This window comes from Fukomys damarensis, unplaced genomic scaffold, assembly GCF_012274545.1.
Source record: "Fukomys damarensis isolate Sample0158 unplaced genomic scaffold, DMR_v1.0_HiC HiC_scaffold_19, whole genome shotgun sequence".
Lineage (NCBI taxonomy): Eukaryota > Metazoa > Chordata > Mammalia > Rodentia > Bathyergidae > Fukomys > Fukomys damarensis.
Window position 1 is genome coordinate 41,701,988 of NW_022900931.1, and position 26,078 is coordinate 41,728,065.

The window sequence follows — 26,078 nt, forward strand, 5'->3', positions numbered from 1 at the left end:
AAAAAAAAAAAAAAAAAAAAAAGTCAAAATAGCTATTCACATAAAGTTGACTCCTCGATGAACAAGAAACTATCAAATTCAGCTACATTTCTTTTCTAATAACTAGAACTACTCTGACTCACCTTGCCACTAGTGGCTCAGTTATAAACTTTTTCATTGGGAGTTTGCAACAAAAAGAATAAAAATAAAAATAAAAAATAATAAAATCTGTAACTTAATTATATAATCATTCAGAATAATATTTTGGTTTGTATTCTCAAATTATCAAAAATGTAGCTTAATAATGGTGCCAGTTCCTCACAGTAAGAAAAAAAGTAACATGAAAGACAAATTTAGGGTAGATTTCTCCCTACAAAACTTCCTAATTTCTATACGCATTTCAACATGGAAAGCTACATAGGAATAAGAATTTGTATAGCACTTTGGAAAACACTTGAATTTTTCAAACAATTTTTTATTGGTGATTGCTACTTTATTATAGACAGTTTGTACAAAGAAAATGTAAACACCTGTGTTTCTGTTTTGCAAACACATGATACATAAAACCTGGACTTTGGGTTCTAAAATATACTCTCGAGAAGTCTGTTCAAATAATCATAATACAACAGCATGACTTTCATGTGTAGAAGATTTTCTTATATCTCACCAAAAACAGAAAAAGGAAAAAATCCCTCACTATTATCTGCAACAGTTGTTACTAAAGTCTTTATTGATCTCTTGAGGGAAAACAATTCTGAAACTACTAAAAAAAAGGTATTAATTTTTTTTAAAAAGGTATTAATTTACTTTTAGAATTCCTGCAAAACAAACTAAAGTTTATATATATATATATATTCATTTTTAATCTCTCCTAAACTGAACACAATTAGGGAAGTTAACAAAATTTCAGTAAAGTAATTCACAATAACACAATAAAGAAGGAGTGTTTTTAAAATGTATTTTTAAAAAATAATGTCATCCTGGCACACCAAATTGAAGTGTTCATGATATTCTGGGATTATGGATTTCCTGTTTATCAGATTAGTAGAAACCATTTTTAGAGTTAGTTGCACACCGTTGATAAGAAAAGACAAGAGTTTGTTTCAAGGTTTAGATATGTCAACCTTTCCTGAAAACCCAGACTGTACTCCTACCTTTGCTATGTATACACACAAATGCTCCCTCTCAGAGTAGTAACCTCTCAGAGGAATGCTAATAAACTGATACTCTCAATAAGATTCCATTCTTTCCCACATGTTCCAAGAGTGACATCCTCAAGAATAAAAACGCTATTAAGCATCATTTTCCACTCTTTCCTAAAATTTGAACACCACTATGTACATTGGAAGAAGTATCTATAACAGCACAGCTACATATAATTAAAACAAACATGAGAAGACAACAGTACATACATTCACAGCCACTCCAAAACTATCACCATGATTTTAGCCCCCTGAACTGAAAAGGATGAGTGTCCATCTATTTGTTCTTTATTTCATACCCTTTTCTTTCCTGGAAAGGAAATGCCAGAGCGCACTGCCTAGAATGGCAGAAAAGGTCAAAACATGGCTAGCGTAAGTGTGGTGCTATGAAATATTCTGAAAAGATGATACATAAAAGAATTCATCATACAGATAATGCTGTTTCTCACTGGAGACTTTACATTATTCTATTTTAAAAAAGAATAAAATGTCAATTATAAAAATAAACATGCCTGTTAATAAAATGAATATCCATCATCTAATAGCAAGATAACAGTGAAGAGTGCCTTGAAAATTATGCTTTCATTCTTTCCTGCCCATCACAGTGCCCCACTGCACACTGAAAGCCATCCTCTTCATAGGTGAGTCAGCATCCTCAATTCTAATGACGGTCACGTTAGTCAATCACACCACTGATCTCGAGTCTTGTCATCTCCTACAGTTGTTCCTCCTCTAAAACTTCTAACTCTTCCAGTGCAACCATACCTGTTAAAGATGTTCTCCAACTCATCCAGACCTTCTGCTCTTCCATTTTCTAAGACCATCAATTTACTCCTGTCTTCACTTCCCTCTCAACCCCACTGAGACCAGAATCCATTAGTAACTTTTACTCCCTTGTCCTTCCACTGCAGGGTTCCTGCACTCCTCGCTCCTCCATACACTGGACCTGCCAAACATTGTTAGAAAAGTAAGAATAACAGAAGCACAATCCTACACTGCATAGCAAGTCTCCTCATACATCTTTGGAAACTTCATTTCAATGGGGTGAGGAGGGAACTGAAGTTGATTAGTGCAGGTCCAAAATTTAGAGTTTTCATTACGTTTCAGGAGGTTTGGAGATAAGGATAAGGAAAACACTGGTATCTAGAAGGACCAGAAAGAAAAGGAAAGGTTTGAGCATGCAGGGAATTTAAGAGGGCAGGTAACTAGAGAAAGTGTGGAGATGAGAAGATGACCAATGCCCAATTACAGGGGCAGGAAAAAAAATACAGGGTTCATGGTTTCAAACTGTACAAAAATAATTTGTGTTTCACTGATACAAATAAGCTAAAAAGGCACCCCCCAAATATTTCTCTCCAGTGCAGCCCAGTTTTTAACTTCTCCCATACTAAAAGCCCAAACTCTGAAATCTGACAACCTGGGTTTAAATTTTAGTTCTTCTACTTCCTGGTTAGGGGATCTACACAAATTACTTCTCCTTTCTGTGCTTTTGTTTCCTCATCTTTAAATAGGGGTAATGATAATACCTACATAATAGGGTTGTTATGCAAATTAAAGGAGTTAATGCACAAAATATACAAAGCACTTGGATCAGTGACTGGCACTTAATAAACACCATATTAAACATTAGCTATAATTCTACCTAAAAAACTTAAAATGCTATTTAGATGCTCTTGTGTCAATGTAGTCATGTATATGGATGACAAGGAAGATAGTACTAATTTCCCCAGCCATTTTCTCTCAACTGAGTGCCTAATACCCTTCGGTTCTGGCAGTCTTTCTTCACTCTTCCCTGATTGTTTCTCTCCGTTCTGGCCCTAAACAACTGGCACAAGTGAACTTACACTTTGTTCACAGCACACTGAATATACATCCTTTACAGTGTTTATCACAGAGTCACAGGGTATCACTGTGCTTCTGCCCCCAAAACTATGAGCTCCTCCAGGAAAGCAGCTATCTCATCTGATTAAGGGCATCCAGAGGAAGGCTAAAGCAAGTGAAGTAATGTCTATACACGAGTGTAACATGATACCTTATGAATATTAGACCATGCTAAATAAATGAATAAATTACTCACTCTAGCCTTGATTGTTTTATGTTTTCTTACAAAGTATAACAAAGCAAAATCCATCTATTAAGTTCATCTAATTCAATGTCTTATCAATTCATAAATGTGCTAAACATTAAAAAATACCCACTGAGTTCTTAAAGAGTACTGCACTAAAAGAAATATTTCTTACAATATTTAAAATTCAAGATATTTTCAGTCACACAATCAATTCATTTCAAAATAAATCTCTTAACCAGTTAAAAGGAGTAAAACTTTTACACAGTGTAGAGGAAAATATATTAACTTTCAAGTAGATGCACCTTTTCACAAGCCACAGGTCATTCTATTACCACAAGGTGGTATTTCCCTCTCCTTGGTGATCAGAAGCTGACTAGTATTCATGGTTGTCGTTTTCTCTCTGTATGCAAACTTAAAAATTAAAGTTAGTAAGATTCAAACAACATTCAAAACTGGCTGGCCTGAATACATGGTAATACTACTCTATATGTGCTTTTTGTTTAAACTAACTTAAAGCACATCTTTTAAAAGGTACATATGAAAAAAGGTATGAAAGCCAAGCTACTCTTTTACTTTTTCAGTTAAGTCATAAACACGTTTTAGTTACATTATTGATCAACAAAATTCCTACCCAGAAGTTAGCAATATGGCATATCATATATACTGGATCATCATGGTATCAAAAAAATAAAAGAGAACCTATAAATAGTTCAATGTTCAATTACTAAGAAGATAAAAACCTAATAAGCACTATACTGCTCAAAATGGAAACTCAAGGGGGATGTGATAGTCTCATAAATTTTGAAACAATAAAAAACAAAAAATGAGAAACTTTGGAAGTGGAACACAGTTGAGGGGATTGGGATGAAAATGAAAATATATGCACTATTTTATAAAGGTCCTCTATAAAATCAAAATCATTTTAAAATTTGAAGTTACAAAAGGTATAATCACAAGCTTACATTTATTATTAAACTTTAAAGCATCCTTCTCCACAGTTTTCAATTTATTTACCATAAGACCCGGGCTTAAATTATTTGACTCTTCCTTAAAGGAGGGAGGAGTATCTTAGCACCTTTTTTATTCACTCACACTTTATTAAATAAATAATTTTGTTTTCCCTACAACTCTTCCCATTAAGGGGTCTGTACCCTGGCTCTGCCATTTGTAGCTGGGTGAGCTCAAATAAATTATTTCAGCTCTCCAAACTTGTTTCCTCAGCTATAAAACAGAAGTAACAAAAGAATCTATCCTAACACGTCTGTGAAGATTAAAAGAGAAAGTATTTAGCACAGTTCTGGCACACATTAAGATACTCAATGAACACTAGCAAACATTATTATTTTGATGACTTTTTAATGGTACTATCCCAGCAAGTAACTAGGTAGATGATATTTTACTGAAGAATTAATTTTAGGTTATTTTCAAATTTTATCTTTTTTAAAGTGAAGGAAAGGTGTGAATGTTCATAAAGCTTTTTCCAAATGTAGGATGTTTATTTAGGACATATTCAGGAAGTTCAATCACTGCACCTAATGATAGAGAGGTATTAAGATACAGACTTGCACTTTCATTAACGGATATGAGTACTCAACTCATTTATGTTAGCCAACACTGAAAATCAACATTTTCATTAATCATTTTATTTAAAATGGTGTTCAATATTGCTTTAATTTCCTTTTATTTGATTATTTGTGAAACTAATACTTTTTCAGCACATTAAAAATTTTATAGGAACAATTTTATTCAGGGAAGGTCTGGGTTATTTTTAAGAAAAGAATGAAAATACGATATACAGGGCCGGGGATTTAGCTCAGTGGTTCTGACACCTGCCTCACGAGCACAAGGGCCTGAATTTGATGCCCAGTACTCAAAAAAAAAAAAACAAACAAACAAACAAACAAACAAAAAAAGATACACAGAAATAAAAAAGGAAATTAACATTAAAATAAGCATACACTTAGAATAAAAATATGTAAAATTATTCAACTAAAGCATAAACTTGGCACTAAGATTGCTAGTAGCTAAAGCAAAATGAAAACTTTCTGAACTTGGCAGGGAATGGGGTTCAGGGGAGCAGCAGCCTTTGATTCCTCAAGAAAAACAAAACTTCCTTTAGGCCTATCCTGTGAGTACTTGCAGGAGTGCCCAACCTGCAGCCCAGCAGACCGCTTGACTTTTTAAAAAAATGTTAATAACAAATATTAAAAAAGGGAAGTTCTGTTTCTTATATACATTAACTATATTATTTGTTTTACATTTGCCCTCAAGACAATTCCTCTGTACTCAAAGTGACCAAGGCAAGCTAGAGGTTGGATCTGCCTTTCCCCAGGACTGCAATGGTATGTGCCTGTATAATCCTAGGCGCTCAGGAGACTGAGGCAGGAGGACTGCAGTTCAAGGCCAGCATACGTGCTCGATTTAGCAAGGCCCTGTCTCAGTCAATCAATCTCCCAGAAAGATCTTCCTAGGAAGGATACAAAGTAACTCAAGGACAACATTCTGAATGATAATAAATATGGTAGAAGGATTAACTTGCTGCAGTCTTTCAGATTTTCTATCACTAGTAAATAGTATTATCACTATCATTATTTCTGTTTTTGTATGCTTATATATATTGCACGTCAACATCCTTTTCAATTACCTTGCTTATTTTTACACTTGTCAGCAAAAATTAATAAAAAAAATTCTCAAAAAGTACTATTTTGTCTGACCATTTAGTAAGGAATAGGAATGAAAACTGCAGCTCCTTCAGACTGAATGGCTGATATGAACAACTGTACAATAAAATCTTACCACTTTTTTTGTCATCTAATGACCTTCAGCAGTATTAGTTTGTTGCCTAAAACCTTTTAACAATCATTCTGAAGCTATTATTCAAAACTATTATTCAAAATTCACTTTGAGGATTCAATTTTAGAGTATCCTATAGGTAACATACACAAAGTTTGTTTTGTTTCTGCTTTTTTTTGGCGGTGGAGTCGGTTTGAGACAGGGTGTCACTATGTAGTTGAGACTGACCTGGAACTCAATGTGTAGCTCAGGCTGGTCTCGAACTCAGTGATCCTCCTGCCTCAGCCTCCCGAGTACTGGGATTACTGGCATGTGCCACCACGCCTGGCTTTGTTTCTGCTTTATAAGAAATGCTCTTGTTCACTTTCAGGCTTACTCCCTCTAAACTACAGGCATTAAAGAAAATTTGGCTACATGACTTCTGACTAAGATCTGATAATCCTATTTTAAAATATACAATGCTTAAATATTGCAGCAGAAGTAATAACCTTATTATCTTCGCTCATGAAAGAGTTCTACAGGAGAGAGAAAACAGGAAAACATGAAAAGATAAAGGACAGGAGGCAGAAAAGATGCTAAGAAATTTCATATGCTTATTTCTAAAATTATGCCTTAAATTATCATGCACAGGGTTAGCTATTCATTTTCTTCCCGAGTGAACACAAGTTATCTAAGAAACTTATATATAACCACCTTCACCATCTAAACAATGGCTTTCTTTTGCAGAAAACATTTAGCCCAAAGAGATTAAGGCAAATAAAGTAGTACTAAAACTGGGAGTAGAAATCTTTCAAAAGTTGGACAAAAACTAAGCATTCTGGCTTTTTATATCCTACAAGGTAGTACAAATATTAAATGCTATTCTTCCATCTCTCAATCAACGAAGTACTCTAAGAATTCGCGGCAATACCTTCTTTCATTCCACTAATGACATGGAGTTCCAATGACTGCAACAAAATTGGGCAAGAAAAGTATATGCTTCAGAGATTTTAGTTTTTCTAACAGTTACTACTTAAGTCTTTCACGTTCCTGCTTACTTCCTAAAAGATGTTGCAAGAAGACAGCTATGTAATATTAAGATCATTCCCTCTAGATAAGAAAGTCCACAAAAAGGAGACTTTTATGCCACCCTCACCATTTACAGCATATGCAGGCTTCAAAGGTCCAAGCTTTACCCTAGAGAACATTTTTTTTAAAGAAAGTGTTACTACCTGTACATATTTCATCAGTTTCATATACATTTAGATAAGCAAGTCTCTAATGTTTGGAAAACAAGGCTCCTTTAGGCACTTACATGTTACTGAAAGCCCTGCATTAGGCAGATTTCACTGGTTCCTGACTCCTGTATTCATGCCTTGCGTAGACCTGTCCCCTTGAGTGTGGGACAGATCAAGTGACTTGCTTCTAGCAAAAGTGTAAAAGGGATGAGGAATCACACTTCTCTGATTAGGTTAGAGGCTGTGACTTCCTCTTGCTCCTCCTCATTTCTTGACAGGACACTCTCCAGCTCTTCTTGTGTACCTGCTCAGATGAAGCAAGCTGAAGAGGCCCACATGGCAAGGAACTGAGGGCAACCTCTGGCCAATCACCAGAAAGAAACAGAGCCCTTGGATCAACAGACCATGAGGAGCTGACTCCAGCAAACAATCCTGTGAGGGAGCTTGGAACCAGATCCACCAAATGAGCAAGCCAAGCAGCAGAACCTCCACTAGCTCAACCTTCAGATGAGACTGCAGCTCTGGCAACACAGGGGCCCCAGTGAAGCCATCCTCAGATTCCTGACCCTGAAAACCTCCACCTCTTCCTTTTCACCAGTTGTCCTCTGACCTAAGATGTATTCCCAGCTTCACAGCTCCAGGGCCCATATTCCCACTCCTCAGTCTTGGGGCTCTTCATCTGCTATCTCGGGTGCCCTATACTCAGGACACTCAGAGCCAGAATGAGTAGGAGACTACAAGATGATTTAGCCTCACCTCAGACAGACAGGGAGGACAGTTCAGTCTGGATCAGTCACCGAGGTCAGGCATGCGTAGAGTGCAAAAGAACACGCAGTTCTACGTAATGGCCCCTAAGATCTGTGTCTTCATAGTTAACATGAGTGCGTGGTAGTGGCATGATACCAAGTACATGAGACATGTTATAATGAAAGCTGTAAGGCCTACTGCTAAAGAAACTCCAGAAAATAGTTTCGTAAGTATTTACAATATCTACCATGAGCGCAGCACTAGATAAAAATGAGGTAGTAAAAAGAACCACACTTACCTTTACCCCTCTTTCAGCTCAAGTAATTATGTAAGAACAGGGAAATTAAGACAAAAATGAAATAGAACTAAGTTTGCACAGAATAAAAGCACATGTAACATTAAATATGGTGTTGATATTGTTTTACTTATGATAAATAATTCATTTAGTCTTACACAGCTTATCATTTGCCTATTCACAGTATTTTAAAATCAAAGGAGCTTTTAAAACTATGGATGTTATTTCCTTGTAAATTTGTATTATACATCAAAAATTCCAGCACCTGTTCATACTTGCTTTATTCCAAGTCATCAAAAGGATTGAAAATAAGAAGTACCTTATGTAAATTGATGGATTCCAGAGTTTCAGCAATGTACCCAGCAATTTTATATACACTATCTCATTTAATCCTAAATAGAACTGTGTAAGGATTTTCTCAGAACACATGTACCTGTATCATTTCTGACTGATACAGTTTTCTGAATTTTGCCCTACATGTGTGTAGATACATTTATTCTATGCAAAATGGGACATTACAGAACCAATATGTGAATATCATTTCAGAGCAAGGCAATTAGTACAAAGTCTTAAAGTTCTTCATTTCCTCTTTGCTTGTAAAACCAAGTAACATTCCATAATATGAAAAGGAGCATACATGCAGCATGCTAAATTGTGGCTGCTGATTTGGGCTAATTTTACATAAATGGTTAAGTAAGTAATGTTACGCTACAGAAGAAAGCATACGTTTGCTTTATCTGTCTCAGGACAATCTAGTGAGATCTCTAATAGCTAGATCATATTGTGAGATGTCCTTAAACGTTTACTATTTCACCATATCACCAGACTGAGAAAGCTAGTTTTGGAGACTTTTCAATTTGGATTTATTACCCCATCTGTTTATCACGTACTAAGTTTAGCAGCTTTTCAGAATTATTAAGAGCAAGAGGCTCTTCTGTGACAGAAAATTGGCACAAATACACTTTCCAAAGGCATCCACTACCTCTTTGATCTATCAGCATCCATAGAGCAGAAAGCTTCATTCATGGTATTTACTTTGGCTATCACTAGACAATAATTATCTCTAAAGGTATACCTGATATATAAATTAGTTTCCCAAATCCTAAGAAAAGTAACAAAAAAAATAAATAAAATAATTTCTGCTATAAATGTCTTCCTTAACTAATCTAATATGGGAGCCGACTAAAGTTAGGACAAAAAGTGGAATCAATATCCTCATGTTATTTTAAACAAATGCCACCACTTGCTGGTTACGCTTTTTTGGAAAATTATGTAATTTCCCTGGGACTATTTCTACATATACAAAACAAACAACAATGCCCATTTCATGGGGTGAATATGAAAATTAAATTATTTAATTTCTCCACCATCTCATCAAAACAGTAATTTTCCAACTTTTTCATCCTTGTTTTCTGTATGACCTCAAAAATGTTTTGTCTTAACCAGTGTTCCTAGGTTCACAGTCCTCACTCTAAATGACATGCCTATTCACACTCTTGGGTCATTTTCCTATTTGAGTGCCATTTTTTACTGATGTCTAAGTCTTAATATACTAAGACAAATTAATCCTCTTTCATGTAGGCTAATTCCTATCACATATTTTGCTAACAATTTCATTTGTACCATCTTTTAGGCGGTAGAACATTAAATACTGTATACAGCTATTATCTTTTCCCTTATAGCATGTGGGTTAGTGTCATGTCGGAAAGCCTTTCTATCCTTTAAGTGGAATAAAAATCACCGCTCCTCCTGTTATAGTATTTTTCTGAGTTTTCCTCTGAACATTCAAATAGTTAATGTCTCCATGATTAATTTTTATGTATGGTGTAAGATGTGATCCTATTTATGTTTTAAATGGATATCAACTGTCCCAACACCACCTGGTCATTTTACCTAATGTCAATCTCAATTATTGTAAGCTCCTAAATGCAGGTTTAATGGTGACAGGAACTTTCATTTCTGCATTAAAGTGATCACTTTTCAAAGTACATTGTTATTCAAGTGGTTATGTATTTTTCCTTCTAGCATTCCCAGCACCTGCTAGAATGAAAATAAAAGGAAAGGTGGGAGTGGGAATATCAAATTTGACTACAATGCCAATAGCATTAAGCCATCAGAACAGTTTATAATGTGTATGTACAACTGTGATTTGAACTAAAATTACACTTGAATTGTCTATGGACAGCATTTTTAGGTATGTTTTTACTCTGGGAAAGCAGTGTAAACTATACAAGGTATAAACATTCATTAAAACTGAGAGTTAACCACTTCTTGATAGCATGGCAAACAAGAACAAGGTAAGGGAGACTCACAAATCAATCTAAATATCTAGGTTCAACTTTATCCCCTTATCTAAAAATACTTATAAAGTAGACTCTTTCATCCAGTATTCTTTTTTGTCTGTGACAAACAACGTTTTTAGGGGAGATTATGCCTGGATTAAGAATAGTAAAAGGGTTAGGCATTGCAGCACAAGCCTGGAGTCCCAGCACCAAGAAGATATGGCAAGGAGGATCCCTGCGAGTTTGGAGTTCGAGGCCAGCCTGGGCTCCATAATGAGTTCAAGGTCAGCCTGAACTACATGGCAATACTCTGTCTCAAAAAAAAAAGGAAAAGGAAGCCTATGGAACAATTTCCAGAATGTGATCAGCATTGTTCAGTGCATCTTACACTCTAGGCAGCTGGGAAGGATGTCCTATTAGCATAATTAACTTCTTTGGCCTTGACCAAGAATGTTGCCAAGCAACTCTTCTGATTATAATTTGGCTTCTTCTAAAGCAAGATAATGTACTGCTGAATGACCAAGAATTCTAGACTACCTCATAATTATATTTCTCATAACAAGCTAACACAAACAAGCATTGTTTCTATTTCTGTCTATTGTGTACATCCTTAGTAAAAGTGAGTCAGTTCCCTTGAACTCTATTACTTGCAGCTACACCGATGAAACTGAGTTTCTGAGAAGCAGACCTGCCAATGCATTACCTTTGAGATCACACCTGAAATGGCTGAGTCTCCCTGAACAACATGATCATTTTATCTCTCTAAAAGCAATAAGCGCCAAGAAATATAATTTCTAAACCAGTCTGCAAGCATTGCGGGATAGCTTATACTGTTAGTAGCCTTGTACAAAGAACAGAACAGGTATTTATGGATGATATCTAAAGGATATGGATTACTCCTGTCTTAATTATTCCAAAATCTTTTCTCCTTTTCAGTCAGACTATTTTGAATAGTCCTCAACCACAACCCCTCACCCTCACTGACAGTGCTCTGTGGTGATATGCTGGGCCTATTCAGGCCATTAGAAAATTTGCTAGTGGATCTATAATAAGACTGCTGTTGAGGCCACTGTTTATCCCATTACATGAGGTCTTGTTATAAAATTTCCTTCTGACCTTAGTGTCAGGAACCGCTGTGCTTTTATTAAAAACAAGTTTGCTTGTTTTCAAGTTTTAAGGACATAAATTTACCAGGTTTTTGTTTGTTTGTTTGTTTGTTTGGCACCATCTACAGAGCTTAGAGAAATATTTGTGCCCCCTGAGAGTAAATATTAAATTTTTATTAGGTCTTTTATATTTTTTGCTACAGTTTATGAATCTCCATAAATCATGTTAAATTTTGCAGGGGGGGACAAAATGAAAAAAATGAATGCTTAGATGAATACATCTCAGCTTAAAAATTTATTATGAGGATTAAAAAAGTCACATAAGTCAAAGGAGAGGAAGGATTTCCAGAACATAGCATGTATATTTAAAAAATAAAAACCAGTAAATTCTCAACTAGCTGGGGAAACACAAGAAGGGGAATTAAAGAGAGGAAAAAAGAGAGGGAAAGATCAGAGAATACCCCAAATAATTTATTAACCGAAACTAGACAAATTATAGTACAAAATGACTGTGTAAACTCAGTCAAGCTTACTTTAAATTACATATTTATAAACATTTATTATTCCATAGGCGTCACTCAAAATGGTAAAAATAACATACTGACATTTGATAAAGGAAACATAAAAATTATTTGATAAAAATGGACAAAAGAGTACTACCAGACAAAACAAACAAGACTGTATCACAACCTGCTTCTTATCTGAGCTGCTCCTCCACCAAATATTAGGGAAAAAACCCTTATGCATGAAACAATCTGCATCTACTGACCTCTCAGTTTTCTAAATAACCCAATAGTCTAACAGATGTTTAAACTTCACAAAACGCACAATCATGTTTTTGCTGCACAGCCTATTTCCTTCAAGGTCACTGTCATCTTCCCTCACCACCAAGGGACTTTCCAGTGCTGTCACTTCTGTATGTCAACCATAGTTTACACATACCACTGTTGAGCCATCTCCGCTCAGAAGTCAAATACCTTCCTCCTTATTCTCAGCTTCCTTAAGTGTGTTGCTCCCCATGTTCCAGGGAATCCCAAGCTTGCTAGGAGGTTAGACTTTAATTCAGGCCAGCACTGAAAAGATTTTAGAATAAGTCTTGTCAGTTCCAATTCCTTAGGTAGGGCTGAACTAAAGAAACTGTCATCTTTCCATTCCTTCTTTGCCCCTCCTTTCCAATCTTTAAATAACAACCTAGTATGTCTTTAGAGTATGCAGAGTAAAAAAATTATGCTTATTCTCATTTCTATGCTAAGAGAAACATTTTCTATGCCGGGGTAGGGCATGGCTCTGCAGGACCAGTGTCACAGCTGACCCATCCCCACTCAAGAGACTGCAGCAACAGGCTCTCCATGAATGAGTGGCTAACAAATGGCCTGAAAGTAAAGCATCTGGTAACAAGGGGGAGAGTGATCTGAGCTGTACCTAAATTGCTGCTTGAAAGAGAAGCAGAATTAAGACTGGCTGGGAGAGGTAATCATAGAGTGTTTAAGAAGTCAAAAACTTTCAGGAATACTATAAGCATTCTGAAAAGGCTAAAATCAGTTCAATACATCAAGAAAGATAAATCATTATTTTACATTTGAAAAAAATACAGAAAGGGAAATATAATTTAAGAAGATGTTTACAGCAAAAATATGAAGCCAGGTGTGGTGGTGTATACCTGCAATCCCAGCACTCTGAGTCAGGAGGATTACAAATTTAAGCCCAGCCTGGGCAATTTAAGAAACTTTGTTAAAATTCTGTCTCAAAAATTTTTAAAAAGGACTCAGGTATAGCTTAGGGCAAAGGCCCTGGGTTCAATGCTGAGTACCCCCACACACACCAAAAAAGGGAAATTAAAGCAATAAGATATTTTTCATCTGTCAACTAAGGAAAAAATAAAAGGACTGATAACTAACAGTACTGGAGATACTGACACTTAAATATTGTAGATAAAAATACAGTTTGGAACCACTCTCAAAGATCTACATCATCTATGAAACTTTTTAATGTGCATATTCTGTGTTAAAGTTTATGGAAGGCCATTATTTTGGTCTAGCCTTCTGGACTAGGCTCCTGCAGACCAGAACAACTCAGAATAAAGTCACTTATATGTTAAGTGTCACTTAAACTGAACTTGGAACAGCAAAGTCTTCCACAGAACAGGAAACACATATCAACTAATCAGAACAGGCCTAGTTTACCTAAGACAACATGAAAAGAAAGTTCCCTATTTTAATCCTATGAGGAAAATAACTCTGGACTGACCAATCTTTTTGTACTCTATTTCTGCTTCCTTGAATTAAGCCCTTTTCTGGCTCCAAAGCCTTTCTGCATCCTCTGCCAGCTCACTGGAAGATTCATTCTATTTTAAAGAATGAGATGTTTCCTGATTCTAGGATTACAATTAAATCTTTGGGTTAAATTTGTTACAATTTTGTCTTATGCCAATTCTTTAATCCTAATCCTCAAAATAATAAAGCGCTGTACATGGATAGTTATAACACAACGATGGTGAAAAAACCCAACATGCATTAAAAAGGACCACGTAAACAGGTTGGAAGACTCATATAATCAAATGCTAGGTGGTCTTTAAGAACAGAGAGGATATTTGAGGAAAATTTTTACATAAAAAAACAGACAATTCTTGAAGAACTGAAACCTACAGACATGTCAACATCATTCAGTTCTATAAGATTATACAGGTGAAATTTTGCCTCTGTCAACTTCACTAGGTCTTTCTGATTAGCCAAAGATTCACCTCTGAACAGCTATGGGCCACCTTGAGTAATAATTCAATCAACTTGTGATTCATCACTTGTGTCATCAGAAGACGTTACACTACGTAAAGTGGAGCAGGGAGGAGAGTGGGAAGGCAGGCAGGCAGGCAGCCTAGCCTAAAATTACCCAGAGGTTATAGCCCAGCAAATAAAACATACTATTTATTTTCTTAACTGAGTAAATTCTAAATAATAGGACACGATGAAAAACAAACACAGGGAATGATGCAAAATAAAAGGCAAGTTACAGGGTAGGATCAAATATATGGTGAATGCTTAAATTTTAAAAATTATAGTAAAAGACACATTGCTATTAATCTGCCTCAAAATACTCCTCCCTTGCTTCCAACACACTTATTCCATTGTTCTTGCCACTTTCTGGAAGTCCTCCTTCTCACGTGTCTCTATGAGCTATGATCAAAGATATCGCAAATGCTGCCGACAAGGGCCATCCAATGGAAAGGCAGGCTGGTCAAAGCATCACCGTGTGTCCTCATCCACCTGACTCACCAGACCTGGCATAGCGCAACTTCTGGCTCTTCCCCAAAGTCAAAATGACTAAGAAGGGTAAAAAAGTTTTGAATCAATTTAGGACACCAAGGCAGCCAAAAGAGTTCAACTAAAAGAGACTCAGGAAAGAGGATTTCCACAACTATGTTGGAAAGTGGTAAGAATGGGACAAGTGTGTTTGAAGCAAGAAGTATTGTGAGGGGAATTTATAGCAAAGTGTCCTTTACTTTAATACATTTTTAAAATTTAAACTTTCGCTGTATCTTTCAATTACACTGTATATGACAGCATGTACACTATAATTCTTTTTTTAAAATTATGTTCACATGCATAAAAAGACACACATATCCAGGTGTAAACATAGATGTGTATATGCATCTTACACCAGTGGGTATGTATATCGGCATACATACAGGAACAAGTTTCGGGAAATAGGCTCAATAACCGAGACAGTGTAACACTGTCCTTATAGCAGTATGACTATGAAGACAGGATTCCAGCATTAAGAGCTGGCAATTCCCCCTATTGTCTGAATCCCCTGAAATGGTACCATGATTTCTTCCAGCAATACTCATAAAATAAATCCATTTTCTCAAGCTATAGTGATGTTTAAGATGTCTCAGATTATCAGAGGACTGTCACCAATTCCTTTCTAACAGCAGTTGGCGTATGAGTGTGTATATATACTACAGTCTGCCAAAACAGCATTCTCCTTGGCTGACAGCATGAGGGGTATAGAAGGAGGAAGACTTACGAATGCAGCCTATAGGAAAAACTCTGGAGATAAACATAGCAACTAAACAGCGGGGATATATGACACGATTAAACACGGTGTATAGATGAGTGGGAGCCAATACCATTAAATGGCTGACTTCTCATCAGAAATAGTGATCAACTGTCTTGTTTCCTCAACGGGAAACTACACCCCTGGTTTAAAAACATCTTGGTATGGTGGTGGTGGGGAAACAAAAAGTGGGAAACAAAAAGTGGTAAACAAATCTTTTTTTTTTTTGCATGATTTGCCTGCATATCACTTTTAACTCACAAAGCACTTGTGGTACATTAAATTACCATATGTCTTAATTTCCTATCTCACCAACTGGATTAGAAAAGAGTTAAATGATGCCCCAAATGAAAATTATCCAGATGGAGGGCCAGGGACTAAGCTCAGCAGCACAGCACTTGCCTGGCAAGCACAAGGTCCTGAGTTTGATCTCCGGTACAAAAACAAAGTTTTTGAATTAAACTTTAAAAAGAAGAAAAGAAGTTAATCCAGATGTTAACATCTGTAATTCTTATTACCAGGAGCAGCAATATGTATACCAACAGCTACAGAGCATGTTTATAGTCAGCATCTGTAAATGTTTAAAAGTCAAGTTAACATTAGATTTGGTAATCACCTGTGCATTTCTCCAAATTTCAAGAGATAAAGAAGCACAATGAATTCTATACCACACAGTCTGGACCTTCACAAGAGTACTGAGGATAAACTCAAAACAGTTGTTACTATGCAGACCCTGCAACAGAACTTTTGCAAACCCCCAACTCTACATGATATATTCTTTGTCATTCAACTGGCTTGAAACAGAAGTTAATGGTTAAGAGAATAATGTTCCTAACTGCCTACTCCCACAATCAAAATAGGTCAGAGAGACCAACATATGTTGCTTTGCTTCTTTAAGACTCACCTGAAAGATGAGGATGATGCAATACACACCCCCACGGAGTCACCGTGATTAATCTTGGTCCATGTAAACCATTAAGTATAGTAACTGGCACAAAGTCTTGGTAAATGCTACTATCACTGTTACAAATCAATGCACTTATTAGAAAAGTTGAATCTCTACCACAAATTTTGACTGTGGATTTGGTCACTGGCCTCATAATTTGAAAATCATGTTTAGCTCTTCAGCTAAATCTTACTCTTCCTGAACCAACTATGTTAAATTTCAGTTCTTTGAAAATCCTGTTTTCTCTCTCTCTCTCTCTCTCTCTCTCTCTATCTATCTCTCTCTCCCTCTCTCTCTTCCATTTTTTTACCAACTATGTTAAATTTCAGTTCTTTGAAAATCCTGTTTTCTCTCTCTCTCTCTCTCTCTCTCTCTCTCTCTCTCTCTCTGTCTATTACTCTCTTTGTTCAGAACATTTTTAATTCCATCTCCTATTCCCAGACTTGGACTAAGCAATTCCTACTCATCCTTCATTTCTTAGTAAACTTAACTTCCCAAATCCTCTTATCCAGATTAGGGTACCCACCTTATGCTCCCTGGTTGCTCTCAACCTCCCATATTTTACTCAATGAACTATCAACAGTGTTATTTAATATATGATTTCCCCAAAAGACTATAAGCTTTCAGATTATAAGCAGAGCCAGTAACTATATAATTCATTGGTCTCCAGTGCTAGGTGCATGGCAAGGAATAAAAGAAGCTCTATAAATACTTGTTAAATTAAATAAAAGCAGAAAGACCAGTCAGACTAGTTAATTATAACCAAGTTCATACGTTAAGTACTACAAATTCTTGGTAAGTTTATGCCCTTGTTCATTCACATTGTAGGAGGATGTTTCAAGTTTAAAATCTAAACCCCACCTCTCAGTACTACCCACTGTAAGATTTAGTTATGTTGCTAAGACAGCATCAAGCTTATCATGCTGTATTCACAATGGTACTCAAGAGCCAAGAGGCTCATAAAGTATCTGCTGTGTTTACTGGTCTTCACTCAAAAGATGTTTTTGAAAAATTCCATAGCTTAAAAAAAGGGAAAAACTTTTAAAAGAAAACAAATATGAAAACTACTTATCTAGTCCAAACCACGTTTTATCAGTGAAAACTGTATGGGTTAGAAAGTGACCTGCGGACTGTGTAGCAGTGCATATCTGTAACCCCAGCATTCCAGAAGCTGAAGCAGGAGCATCATCATGAGTTCAAGTCCAGCCTGAACTACACAGGGAGGCCCCGTTTCAAAACAACAACAGCAGCAGCAAAAGTGATTTGTTCAGAATAAGAAGGCTGGGTAGTACTTGAAACAAACAAAAGAAACAAGCCTGCTCCACAGTCTGTCTATTGCGGAGCCCGGGGTGAGGGTGGGTGAGGTAGAGAATCAAACCCAGGGCCTTACACATGCCAGGCAAATGCTCCACCAATGAGCTACATTCCTAGCCAGTTTTGCTGGTGCAATATTTAAGAAGCACTGCTCAAAGTATTCTAAGCAATAAATAATCTTAAGAGGCAACAAGTAATCATTTAATGCCACTGAATAACCTGTAAAACTTTGTATTTTCACACCTCTACCGTATTAAAAATTTAGGTGAAGCCTGGGTCTTCTCAAGCTGAAAAAGTTCCATGGGTGATCCTTAGCCCAACAAAGATTGAGAACCACTAATTTAATCAATTAAGTATTATTTGCTAAATGCCTACTGTGTCCCTGACAGTATGGCCTTGCGCTCAAGCTCTGAGGAGGCAAGACTTATAATCAATTATGGAAGAAAATAAGACTGTGTATAATGAAGTGCTGAATAAACACAAATTAAGTACTAAAATCAGAGAAAGTAGGACAGGAGATCAGGCTTGAAAAATGGCTACTAATCGAGACAGAATATGGATAAAAGGGTCCCTTAAGATAAAGGAAGAAAAGTTCATTGTGAGTCCTAAGGATCTTGCTGAAAGCCCTCAGGGCTAGTGTCGAAGGCGTTTCCCAGTTCTACATCAGATTTCAATCTGAACCATTCCACTTTAATTTTAAATAATAACATCAAAGAGTTTCAAAGGAGTTAAATTTGAGCTTGGGATATAGTTCAGTGGTAGAATGCTTTTTTTATTTATTTTTTTTTCTGGTTTTTTGAGACAGGGTCTCACTATGTACTTGAGACTGAACTGGAACTCACTATGTAGCCCAGGCTGGGCTCGAACTCACAGCAATCCTCCTGCCTCAGCCTCCCCAGTGCTGGGATTACAGGCGTGAGCTACCATGCCCGGCTAGAATGCTTTCTTAACATATGTGAGGCCTGGGGTTTGATCCTCAGCACCCAAAACAAAACAACAAAAAATAAGTCTCCTAATTTACAAATGCAAAATCTCAAAACTCCACAAAGTAATGTCCTAAAGCTACAGAGCCAATTAATGACACAGAACCCAGGCCTCTCACCTCACAGAGCCCTCTTCCCACAACATGACATTCCAAGGCAGAGACAGTGTGAGTGCAGGTTCTCAGAACATCCCTGACACTTGGGGCCCACCAAAACAGTAGGTTCACCTCGAGCTCACCTGGTTTTAAGATAGGGAAAGGGTGGGGCATAGGGAGAAAGACCCAGGCAAGCCTAAGATAAAACACAGTCATCTTCCAAAAGCAGGTCTTTAAATTTTAGGGACACTTTTGTAAAAATTAAAACCCAATAAAAGAAATGTTATATTTGTGTTGGGTCCATCAGGGAACTTCCTTGGTGGAATCACTGAGTCACACTATTTTAAAAAGTAGTCAAAGACAGGCAGGGGTGAGTGCTACACAATAAAATGCCCCGAAATCAAGGGCAAATGTATATCCCCTTCAGAGTAACACTTCCATTGTATTGAGTTTTCAGAAGAGTGCTAAAAAGACACATTCCTTTTCCCAGGGTGCTAGCTACCACAGAAATGGACCTCCAGTAAAGGATCCCACAGAATCCATCAGCCCTAAAGCCTCTCCTCTGTGCAGTACAAGCCATAAAACTGCTGATTTTCCTCTTGTGCTCATGTAAGAAAAACTATTACAGTATTTTAAAGATGCTCCTGCTATCCATTTTGTTACTCCCCACAGCATCCCTCCAACACTGGAATTATCACCACTTTATTGCTGATGGAAATACCCACAGAAGTTAGTGCCAAGGCCAAAATGAGATGTCTAGAATTTAGTGTTCAGAGTCAACGCTTAGTCCACATACACAGTGACACGTGCATACATCTCCTCTACAACTGTCCTCACGTTTATCAGATAATTTACTAAAATATTTTCAGTTTTCCCAAGGAACTTAAAACCTAATAAGATCCACATAATCATGTCTCCAACAACATGTTTTAAATTGAATTGTAGCCTTTCCCCTAATGGCTCCCTCTCTCATCTTCTTTATATCTATCTGTTCATGGCTCATGTTTCTGGATAACCCAAGCTCAAAAGTTGGGCATCCCCTCGGACTCTTCCTAGCCATTACCATAAACAATTTAAAATAAGGGCTTTGATCAGAGCACAACCCTGAACAACACTGACCTTCAATGACTCCCTACTGCCTAGCAAATGAAATCCAAACTCCTAGATCAACAGAGATTCAGAGCTCTCCACTGGCAGCTTCCCCTTTCCCCAGCAAACTTAGTGCTTATTAGAGCACACGGCCTTGAGAAAGTCACTTAATCTGAGCTTTATTTTACTCAACCGTAAAATGGGTATAATAATACTTGCATGAAAAGTCTGAGACAGTGAAAATGAGAGGAGTGCTCCTATAAACTTTAAGACACTATAAAAATGCAGACATTATCATTATGTCATGGTTATGGTAATTGTATTTATATCTTCCTTGCTCCAGCCCACATAAAAGATGAAATAACAAGAGCTTAAAGATGGAAGCAATAAAAGAAATGCAAAACAAATGTAAAAGTACAAAACAACTAGGAAGGCGTACCATAAATACCTATGTATTTGCTTCCTTTGAGGTTAATAATGTGATCTAAACACTGCATTTGATTTGAAAAGAAATCTACATCATAGGTAATTCTGTGTCCACAATATTAAAAACAAACGCAGTGGTCAGAAGTTCTTACTGCAAAGACCAGGCAAGAATTTTCCCACAGGTCTTTCTTTGTTCCAAGTCAAGTAACTGGACAAATATCCTCAATCTCTACTGTCATTGTTGGACCAAAAGTCTCCTGTAGTCAGGTAATTGTTTTACTATGTTCATATCTCTGTAGCACTTACAACAATTAGTCAATAAATCAAATATTTCAATCTCCGTGTACTGATTTCTCTAGATCCAATCTCTACTGCAAAGCATCCTGCACACGCTGCCACATCAATCCCAAAATACCATTTTTTATCACATCAGCCCTTAGTTCAAAAACTCCCAGCAGCTTCCCAGCACAGAAAACAGCCTCCTCAGTCTTTACTATTCAGGACAACACTGACCACAATTTCCCCTGCATGTCCTTTTCTGTCTTCCCATCCCGCTAAATTCTTGCTGATCTCACCTACTTAAAGCCTTCTCTGGCTTGCAGTAATTTGGTAAAGGGAGAGAATGGAGGGTGGGAGGAGACCAGAAAGTCTGAAATCTAGGGGCTAACGGCATACTCTCCAAAGAGCTTCATTAGCATGCAGGAGGCCCTGGGTTCCATCCCTAGGACCGTAAAAAGGGAAAGAGGAAGGACAGAGGGAGGAAGGAATCTGCGTTCTTTCTCTCAGTGAGGCAAAAGCGTTAGAATAGATTATGTGGCTTTGGTTAATTCAAACTTGTACACACCCTAATCTCTTCTCTTTTAATTTATTACTTGTCACTTTTCTTTCAGGTACTAGTATTTTTATTTGTAATTATATACACTGTTTTAAAATTTTTCCCTGCTTATTTTATGCCAACTTCTCCACAGCAGTCTTATGTTTCCTGGATATTCCCACCGACTGGCATAGAACCAGACACTTTTTATAAGGTAAGAAATGTTTAAGATAACTTCTTAAACAATTATAATATTGTACTTTAAAAAAAAAAAAAAAAAAAAAAAAAAAAAAGAATTTGTTTTTCATTAAGCAGACCTTTAAAACAAATGCACTAAAGTAAAACATCTAGTCACATTTCTCTTTAAAAGTATGTTCACTTACAGTCATCAGTCCAACTCCATTACTCAAAGGGACCACATGTTAAAGCATGAATTAATCTTGTAACATACACAACATAATTTTATATAGCAGCCATTCCTATTATATTTTCTAATGCAAAGGGAAAGAAAGCTCACAGGGAGAGGGTGCTTAGTTTCGTACTTTTCACATTGTCTTTTTTAAAAATTAATACAAAATATCCTCTTTAAATAAATATCCAATTTCCTGAATAGTACTTCAAAAGAGTACAGGTTTGCTGATTCTTCTTTTGTTCAATTATGTACTAGTTTTGTCAGCAAAATCCAGGCAACACTGAAAGCTTGAGAGTCTGCTTAAACAGAAAGGAAGAAAAAAATGGGAAGGAAAAGAAAGGAGTCATAGCTATCGCTGGTCACTAAGTATACAAAGATGTGCTATCAGTGCTCAAATAAATCAGCACCTTATAGCAAAAACACACAGAACCCCATAAACAATACACATCACAGGTAAAGAACTTCTTCAAATCAGAGGTCCTGACACTCAAAACAGTTTTCATATTCCAAATTCTAAACATACAGCAAATGGATCAGTGAGCCAGGCAGTGGCTCCACTCGTGCTATTTTTTGTTGCCACTGTTATTACTGCTCAGAGGATGTAAGAACACATAGAACATAGTTAGAAATACTTCAGTACAAAGAAACCAATTTAAAACTCAATTACTCTTATTTTTACTCATAAAGATTATGTCAATAATGGGCAAAAAACATTCAGCAAATGATGCATAAGGAAACTGTTATTCTCTGTGCATCTTTTTGTGTGTGTGTGTGTGTTGTGTGTGTGTGTGTGTGTGTGTGTGTGTGTGTGTGGTACCAGGGATAGAAATCAGGACCTTGCACTTCCAAAGCAGGAGGCGTCTTCACTGAGCTAAATCCCGGACCCTCTCTTTGAATCTTAGTAGTTGCCTCTTTTAATCACTCAAAAAGATATCTGTATTACTTGGCCAATATAAGAAAGACAAAAAATAAGCAAAATTCTGGCCCAGAGAGTTTGCTTAAAAAAGAAAAAAGGAGAGAAAAAAAAAATACCAAGAAGAGAAGAATTCAGGAAGGACATACAAACTCAGGTGTATGTATCGTTGAATCAAATCCGCAACTTTCAACTCTAATTCCTAATATAAGATCTCCTTGAAGTAACAAGTATGTTTGCTTAGGCATTTAATATTTAAGCAGACATCAGAAATAAGAGCATGGGTGAACCAAAAGGAACACGGTTTATCTATGACCCGTTCTGTTCTCTAACCAATAATTATTTGAATAGTTCTAAATGCAATCACTCCCATTAGGAAAAACACATCACTACTATTTGCCAAAACTGTGTAACAGAACCATACAGATATATGAAAGCAAATTAATGGCACTTGTACATGATTATTTCTTAGTAGTGCTTAAAATAAGGCCAACATACAAGAGGACTATAGGCTTTCAATATTTTTTTAAAAAGCAGTAACAAGGCAATCACTATGACATAATATTAGCCTCACAGTACAAAATATACCCTATATTGTAATGTATATTATACTATTTTGTATTTTATATTGTACTACATATTATAATGAATAGTAAGAAGCAAATACAAGAAAGTGAATGACCAATTTATAAAACACAACTAAATTCCAGATCAAACTACAGATTCAAGATAAACTTCAAATATTTCAATTTTAATGGGGAACACTTATGAAAGATAACATTCAAATTTTCCATTCTGTTCTTTCAGAACCACCTGCCTAGGATATTCGAGGTTCTATTCAACATTTTCAGTGGCTTCATAAGAACAATTTGACCTCTGAGCCCTAAAATTATTCCAAAATCTATAGACCACATGAATGACAGATTAACAACTATGTCAACCTCAATAGCAATGAGACATTTAATAACTCCTGCTTTATGCTACCAATTGATACAGAATATTAAACTTAAAATATGGCAGAACAATACACCATTTAAACTTGAATAATGACTATGTTTGTTTTTCCCTTCCCTACTGGCACCTTTGACAATGACAAAATGAAAGAAAATACAAGCTAATTTGGAGGAAGAAGTGAAAAATTTCTTTTACAACAATAGCATGGAAGCAGAACAGGCCTTTAGAAATTAAAAACATTTGGTCAGCTGTCATATGAATGTTTGAGATCTTATTTCAGAAGCACTATTATAAGAGGTGGGACCCGTTAGCAAAGAAGTGACAACAGATTTTCTAGAAACTTGGGGGAAGCCACCTGACACAAGGCAGGCTATAAGCTTATGGAAGGCTCAAAAAGTAACCTAAAATACCCACCAAACTTGGCTCACAATCTAGGTTGGGAATAAGCACAGCAATGCTATCACATTCATACAGCAATTTTTAAAATCATCTTAAGATAAACTGGCTAAAATATGATGAGAGGGCTCGGGGTTTGGCTCAGTGGTTCCATCACCTGCCTCAAAAGGGCCAAAGTTCGAGTTTAATCCCCGGTACCAAAACAAAAACAAAAGAACAGAACCCATCATACTAAAATATGATAAGAAATGACTAAGAAGAAAATTTAATCTGTCAAAAATTTTAAGTGGGATTGCTACCTTGCAATACAACAATTTTAAAAACCACAAATCAAAAGGAATAAACTTGTTCATACTAATTTGACACAAATCCCCCCAAAATTCTGAATATCTTTAAAAACTATTTTCAAAGTACATGCCTTCATGTAAGTACTCCACCTTTTATTAAACACTGTGATTTCAACATGAAAAAAAAAAATACTGCCCTCCATTCTCTTCAACTCAATTTTATTAAAACAGGATCTAAGGCAAAAGGTCTTTCCATTAACCTGGGCCATGTTTCGATTAAATTAAGAAACTCTTGTAAGAGTTTGGGGGATCACAAATCTTTCTAAAATATGCATGGGTATGGGTCCCTTCTATGTCCTTATTTAAGATCCATACTCTCTCCTTTTGAGAATATGAGGAAATAAATTTTTACTATAGCATGGAAAACCAGTCAAAATACAAGGCCAGCTAACAATGCCCATCCTTTTCCTTTATTACAAAAACTTTAACTGAGAAATTAAGTTTGTTACGGGAAATTTGGTTTTTGAAATACAATGTGAATCTTATCATTTGGCTAAAACAGCTACAAGCCTCAGTAGTGGTTAAATTGCAGCTATAAAGGAAACTGTTCCGAGATAAATGGCTTCCCTATGAGAAGGCTTCACTGCTACACTCCACCTCAGGACAATAAATCAAATTAACTGCACCTTGTCCTCTGTCCAGTGACATCATCAGTTTGACCACATCTTGGGAATCGGGTGCAAAAACATATGCTATTTAAGGCATGAAATCATATTACTGCTTTGTGTCCAGCCAACCTCATGCTTCAGGTCTCTGAAGCAGTCATTCACCTGAACAGTCTCATGGTCGCTACACGATTTTTTTTTCCTGCTGCTCTGCTTTCAGTGTCTACCTATTGGGTGTGCAAGAGGGGGAAAAATGGTGAGAAGTGGCATTTTAAATTAGCTTGCTTTTAGTACATGAAATCTAGAAATCTGTTTCCAATTAAACTGGAGTAATGTTCCACAAAGTTATGTATCTAGCCATTAAGTGGCTTAAATGATTTCAAAGGTTTAACACATCAATGAGGTGTTAAACATCATTCCTTGAATACTCTCCTCAAAAGGCAACACAACTGGGGTGGGGGGGACAGTACAACCACAAAAAGTAAAAATATTATAGAAATCCTTACCACAGAAAAGACCAAAAATCAAAGAGTAAAAGTTAATCTGCATTTCACAGACCAACTACCCTAAGTTTAGATAAAACATTAATTCTGACAACTGAAAGCAGTGGGGTGGGTGTGCTAGGAGAAGAGTAAGTCCAAGATCAGGAAAGAACAATGCACATGTTTATTCTAGTTTCACTCATTTAACCATGACACAAACACTCAAGGAAAACAAAACCCATTTGTTTTCGGTAGTGCTACAATTAAAGTAAGGAAGGCTGTGACACCGTTAGTACAAAAGTTAGCCTCACTTAAAACGAGACTGCAGAAGATGGAAAGGGAGCACCACTGAGAAATTATAAAAAGTGCTGTTAATTGGAATTTATAAACACCCAGCCACTTACAACTGGGGGTGGCGGGGGGGGGTACGTATTGGTTTTACAAATACTTCAGATGTTACAAAAGGCCTGAAAGTGTTTAACTTGAGAATGGAAAAGGGGGTAAACTATCCCCATAACCAAGTGATCTGTCTGTACTAAACCAAAGCAGAATTCAAAGCC

General features: G+C 36.5%; 1 protein-coding gene across 3 annotated transcripts in view; it reads right to left on the reverse strand.

The window, feature by feature from the left end:
* Pou2f1 (POU class 2 homeobox 1) overlaps window positions 1-25,226 on the reverse strand; it is a 153,127-nt gene extending 127,901 nt beyond the window's left edge. Inside the window, exon 1 of one of the 3 annotated variants that reach the window (XM_010633948.1) lies at window positions 25,202-25,226. Coding sequence is in view for 1 of the 3 variants with exons in the window: in XM_033765675.1 (XP_033621566.1) it covers window positions 12,667-12,709 (43 nt within the window). In the remaining 2 variants the exon portion in view is untranslated. Of the gene's footprint in view, window positions 1-12,631; window positions 12,720-25,201 lie in introns of those variants that run through there. The other 2 variants (XM_033765675.1, XM_010633946.3) reach the window with 2 other exon arrangements.
* Between the last annotated feature and the right edge of the window lie 852 nt (window positions 25,227-26,078).